This window comes from Ochotona curzoniae, unplaced genomic scaffold (assembly GCF_017591425.1).
Source record: "Ochotona curzoniae isolate NIBS_2020 unplaced genomic scaffold, NIBS_Ocur_1.0 scaffold_3208, whole genome shotgun sequence".
Classification (NCBI taxonomy): domain Eukaryota; kingdom Metazoa; phylum Chordata; class Mammalia; order Lagomorpha; family Ochotonidae; genus Ochotona; species Ochotona curzoniae.
This window is the reverse complement of record NW_024467106.1, coordinates 20,551,106-20,557,280: the sequence shown is the minus strand read 5'-3', so window position 1 is coordinate 20,557,280 and position 6,175 is coordinate 20,551,106. Positions and strand designations below refer to the sequence as shown.

The 6,175-nt window shown below is 42.7% G+C and overlaps 1 protein-coding gene across 2 annotated transcripts in view; it reads right to left on the bottom strand.

The window, feature by feature from the left end:
* Positions 1-2,687: 2,687 nt before the first annotated feature.
* CTNNAL1 (catenin alpha like 1) overlaps positions 2,688-6,175 on the bottom strand; it is a 55,247-nt gene continuing 51,759 nt past the window's right edge. The window contains exons 16-19 of one of the 2 annotated variants that reach the window (XM_040962920.1): positions 3,963-4,019; positions 3,709-3,822; positions 3,072-3,155; positions 2,688-2,942 (exon numbers count right to left, since the gene is read on the bottom strand). In XM_040962920.1, coding sequence (XP_040818854.1) covers positions 2,877-2,942; positions 3,072-3,155; positions 3,709-3,822; positions 3,963-4,019 — 321 coding nt within the window. In that variant the 3' untranslated portion in view covers positions 2,688-2,876. The remainder of the gene's footprint in view (positions 2,943-3,071; positions 3,156-3,708; positions 3,823-3,962; positions 4,020-6,175) is intronic. The other variant, XM_040962921.1, reaches the window with a different exon arrangement.

The window sequence follows — 6,175 nt, the reverse complement described above, 5'->3', positions numbered from 1 at the left end:
TACTTCTGTTTGAAGATTATGGCATGACTTGCTTTTGCTTCAATTTCTGCTGAAGTCACTTCAGTGTGACACCAGGTCCAGCCCCACCCCTTTTGAGGTCATAGGAAGAGGTAAGAGTGCTGAGTGTACTTTTTCTCCTCCTTATACCTATTAAGCAAAGTAGAACAGTGATGTCCTATGCCAGAACACAGTCCTATATTAAAACACAGCTTTCAGGTCCTCTCAAGAACTACAAACACAAGGCAATGGGAAGTTGGGTCTTGGGATCCAGCGTCACTTGGTGACAGGATGAATAGAAAAGTTCTTCAGCAGAGCTCTCACATCATTTAAAAGCAACATACCCATTGATGAATTTATGGCTTAAAACTGGGTACTTATTTACAATGAATTTTAAATAAAGGACACTGAGAAAATTTGCTACTTTTTCTGTAAATATACTTGTATTTAAACATCTTCACTTTTAGTTTCATGGAGAAGAAATCACTCTGAAAACCCTCTTTTCCTGCTGCGGTCAAACACGATCCATCCCCAGCCTAAAACTATTTTCAGTTCACAAACAAACAAGCCTGTGGGTCATGTAAGGTCCACAAAATCATTTGGTCTGGCCCTTGGCAAGGCAACCACAGTGGGACTCAAAATTTAACAAATCTGTAGCAGGCTAATTTTTGAGGTGATAATTTTGTATGGCCAATGAACAATGGCATAAATATTCGAATGGGGCTGGCATTGTAGTGTAGTAACTTAAACCACCACCTGCAGTGCTGGCATCTCACATCCCATATGGGTGCCAGTTCAAGTCCTAGCTGCTGCACTGTGGGACAGCAACAGAGGATGGCTCAAGTGCTTTGGCCCCTGGGCCCATGTGGAGACCCAGATGAAGTTCCCAGCCCCTTGCTTTGACCTGGCCCAAGCTTGGCTCCTACAGCCCTTTGGGAAGTAAAGCAGCAGATGGGAGCTTTTGTGTATATTACATGTAACTTGATATCTCCCATGATTTTTTTTTCAAAGAGAGATTTTGATTTGAAAGACAGTTGCACAGTCAGAAGAGAGACATTCCATCTGTTGATTGTCTCTCCAAATGGTCAAAACTGCCAGAGCTGAACCAATTAGGAGACAGGAGCTTCTTTGAATCTCCTACTTGGGATTAGTTCCCAAAGCTTTGGGCCATTCTCTGCAGCTATCCCAGGCCATAAACAGGGAGTTGGTTGGGAATTGGAGCAGCTGGAAAATGAACCAGCACTCTTAAAGGATGCCTACTCTGCAAATGGAGGCTTAGGCTACTATGCCACAATGCTAGCCAGATCTCCCATGATTTCTAATGTAACATTCGTAAAAATATTTTTGTTTCAGAGAATAAAAAGCATACTTTTTTTTCTGAAGTATGTTACAAAGGGCGTTAACCAAGCTGAGTGTGTTCATTTTCTCCCAGGACTACAGTGAAGGTTTTATTGAAGGGTGGACTTTTTGATGCAGCAAGCATGCTCAGCTGTATCCTGGGATGTCCACACCTCGTCTCTGAGTGCCAGCTGGAGTTCAGGCTGTTCTGCTTCTGATCCAGGTTTCTGCTGAGAGCAGATTATGGCTCAAATAATTTGAATCCACACAGGTGGGAGATCCACACGGCCAGTCTGAGATCCTGGCTTTACCCTGTCCTTTCCGGCTGCTGGACCATTGTGCAGTGGATGCCTCTCTCTCTCCCCTTCTCTCCTCTTCTCTCTGCATATGAGAGGTCTGCCTTTCAAATCTCCTAAAAGAAGATTTTCTTCACCAAGTATTGATAATCCTGTGATTCTTCAGGATCTTCTGTGAATAATGATTGTAATGGCTGAGCCAGAGAAAAATTGCTGGACTCACCTACTTACTGCCATGGGCAAGGACGTGCCCTGTCAGATTTCAAAATAATTTTCAAAGCAAGGAATTCAAACACTATGAAATGACCCCAAACATAGATATCACACAGAGAAAACCTACCAACCAGATCCTCCCATCAAAACCCACCCCAAACACAAGTCTTCAATCCTAATTAAAAAGACTATGTTTGTTTTGCAACATGCATTCCAGAGCCATAATGTAAAAGATGTAATAACTCAGAATCTCTGTCTTCTTTTCCATGCTATCAGCACTGAGAAGGATAGATTGAAACCTATTTTTAAGCCAGCAAAACAGGCTTAGCATTATGGCTAGTATTCGGGGCAGAATGGTCAGCTATGCTAGGACTAGGACCAAAAGGTAGTCGTGTGCTGTTTTCCAAGAATGACTCCAGGATTCTGTGGACTGGGTTCTGTCAGTCCACTTTCAGAGTTTGGGGAAGACAAGCAGCAGAATCGTTAGCCCTTGCTCTGCGAAAAGTATTTTAGACGACAATCTGGCCAACAGCACACCCTGTGACAGAGGGCGCTCTAGAAGGGACTTTGTCATGCTTGGTGGACAGAGGGATGAAGAGGAGTCCACTTGTTAAAAGAAACCACTAGTTTCACCCAGACGATGTCTGTACATTTTTAGCTGAAATCAGGGTTATAGATAAAAAGCTTAAATAAAATAGTTAATGTAAAATATGCCAAGGGTGAGCATATATTCACAACAGCTTCTTTGGACTGAGCTGTCATTAAGATACTTGGGATAGTTGGTTTCACTTTTAAAGAACGGTATTAATGCATTGTCACATTTTAAAATCACACTGCAATTAGAATTCTACCAGGGTGTTTATTCATTGTCAAGGGCTTCACAACCAATTTCATGACCAGAAAATAAAGTAGGATTTCAGTAGTATTTTCTTTATAAACATGCTGAGTTTTTTAAAATATGAAAGTTCATTTGCTTCTTTAAGATGTCAGTTTTGCCACACAAAGTTTCAAAGACTGCATTCCAGAATCTTCTCAGGGTTTGCCATCCACGATGTCTTTACTAGTGACTGAGCCCCATCTGACATTTTCTGTCTGAAGCTGAAAAGAGTTAAGACTATTAATTTCTGCTTTATTCTGAAAAAAAAGTTGCAAAATTTAATAACTATTTTTCTTTAACCATTTCCTTAACTTTTAAAATAAGAGTTTAAGATAGAAAAGCTGCCTCACCTTCTTCATCAGTTTATAGCAAAGTGAAAGAAGTTGAACCGAGAGAGCCATCATGGATCTTGTCTTTGTAATACACTTGTCAACCTAAAGGGACAGAAAGCACGTAAATCATATTCTAAACATGGGCGTTCAAAAAATGTGATTATGCATTTGGATTGAAAATGATAGCATTTCTCCATCGTGGAACGACAAGGCATCAGGAAGGTGTGAGGATGGAGGCCCAGGAGCTGACGCACGGCCCTAGGACACAGGAGCAGGGTCACCCTCAGGGCTCAGGCCTGTTTCCACCCAGGAAGAGTAATGGAAAAGCAACTGTACTACCTCAGTGTTTGCTGCAAACACTGACAGCAAATCCCATACTTTGGCATTCCGTGTACTTTGCATTTGGGCACAAACCCGAATTTAGGCCGGGAGCCCAGCTTCGGAGGCAATTAATGCCCAAGTCCGGCAGGTGATGATACCCGCATGCAGGCGCAGCTGCACAGTGCTCTGGCATGAATCATGTCCCCAAAGCTAATTCATTCAGTGAATGTGTTGTGGGCAGTTACAGTAACAGTTAATATGAGATTCTTGTCAAGACATGAAAACGGGCAAACCCACTGTGCCTGTGCAGGTCCCAAGCCGCTCGCTGTCATACCTTAGGGAGCACTTTGCTCTGCAGTGATGTCTTGATTATGGTCTGAAGTTGCTGGCACAGAGGGATTAGCTTGTTTATTTCCAAGAGCAGCGTAAGTTTGTCATCATCTTTCAGCTGCAATGTAATTTAGGGAGTTACAACAGCCGCAACAACTCTCCATCTGTACCTTAAATGGCTGCAGACCTTAATCCCTGCCCCCATGTTGGGAATTCAGGGTACCACAACAAACACCAAGTGTATGGAACGTGGGTTACCTGTTTTGAGAAAGCTTGGATACTTGAAGTAAACTTTAAACCTTCTGTGGCAAAAACCTGATGGAAAGGGAAAGCATCACTATTTTAGATGATGTCCACAGACTGGTGAGAAATATGCTCACTAATAATTTTACAGTTTTGAACATAATACCTGTACATGAGAGAGATACCCTGGACTCTCAAAGGTTTTGTTGTACCCAGGAGAACACCAGCATTCAACTGCACAACCCCTGGGGAGGCTCCTCCACAGCTGGAGGCATCTGCTACTATTCAGGGACGAGCAGAGCCATGCCACTCAGCTACAAAACCTAGCCCTGGATTGCTGGGGGATTGAGGACTCATCAAATCCAAAAGTAGAAATGGGTGATGGCGATTCACCATGTATCCTGAGAAAACTAGGAGGATGGAGAAGAACTTGGATGGGTAAGATAGGGATCTGTGGAGTATTATGTTAAAATGACACGGAGAGGGGGAGGCATTGTGGCACAGCACGTTAGGATGCTACCTCTGATACTGGCATCACATGTTGAGTCATGGTTGTTCCATTTCCAATCCACCTCCCTACTAAGTACCTGGGAAAGCAGCTGAAGATGGCCCAGTGCTTGAACTCCTGCAACCATGTGGGAGACCCTGAAGAAGCTCTTGGCACCTGGCTTCTGCCTGGCCCAGCCCCAATCATTGTGCATGTTTGGGAAGTGAACCAATGGATGGAAAAATCTCTCTCGGGCCATTTTCTACTGCTTTCCCAAGCTATTAGCAGCTGGGAAAGTGGAACAGCTGGGACTCAAATTGGCACCCATATAAACTGCCAGGACTGCAGGTAGAGGATTAGGATGCTATATCATCAGGCTAGCCCCAAAACTTAGCTTTAGGTTGCACAGAAAACAGAAAAATCTGAGTGATTTGTTAAAAAAAAAGGGGGGGGGAGGTCCTGGTAATAAAGCACATGAAGAATGTTACTAGAATGCTCATCCCTGTGTGTGCCTAATCTCTCTACATTTCCACGTTATTCTGCATATCTTCTCTTGCCATCTAGCCAACATAACCCAATGTGCATCTCACAGAATAGCATGGCTGTAAAACCACCTTCCACGTCTCTCTCTCTAATCCTGAACTATTCTGACACCAGACTTAAAGATCTTACATGACCCTTGCACTTAATATTGATTTTCATTCTCTAAATGTAATGGTTCCCCTCAAGTTTCACAGCTTTTATAAAGCCAGAAATAGTAGTAAGGTTCCCTATCTTAGTCAACATCACTGTCATTTGCCCTTCTGATCAAGCCAGAAATCTTTGAAAACATGCATCAGATCCTACCATTGCCTCTCAAAACTCTCACCAGGTTTACCACCCTGCTTTTAAAAACAACAAAACACCCCACAAAATCCAAGTTCTGCCCATGGCCTAGGTGGCTGTCATATTTGCCAGTTTTCATCTAGCTCACTCCACCCGACTCCCGTTGTGGCTTCATTCTTCAGCTAAAACCAGCCCTCCGCCTACACCTCGGAGCCTTTACATTTGTTCTAAAATACTGCACTCTCTCACTTTATCAATATTACTCAACTCTACCTAAATCATCCACACTGAAGATCTTTCTGTCCTGCAACTTTATCATTTCTTTCTTCTTCTCCTACGTGACTTCATCTCCAAGGATGTGTGTGTGTGCACAGGCGTGTGCGTGCGCTTGCTTTGTCTGCCTCCTTCCACTAGAATGTATGCTCTATGGGGACAGGAGGTTTTCCTTGCTCACTTTTCTCCAACAGCCCTTATCACTACGGTCTGACAGAATGCAGGCTCAGGAAACAACTGAATGAAGAATGTCATCTGATATTAATCTCATTCTAGAGATAGACCCACATTAAGAAAGGAAATAATTGATCTTTTCTAGTAAAGCATCCCCTACAATGTAATATGACTCAAAATGAATTTAGAATTTATTCCAACTCCTTTATGGAAAATATATCATACACTTACACTCTCTGCAGCAAAACCCAGAAGAAATATTATGTATAATCCTTTTAACTATGTAGACAACCATATCCTTAGGCTGAAATCCCTTTCCCGAAGATGTTCAGTTGGACACACATGGGAACACCAAGAAAATAGAGAGTAGAGTGATAAAGTGCAAGAAATTTTAAATGCAGGAACATACTTGGTTCTACAGAGGAAAAACATGGTAAACTGGGGATAATCAAAATCAGTAAAGGAGTTC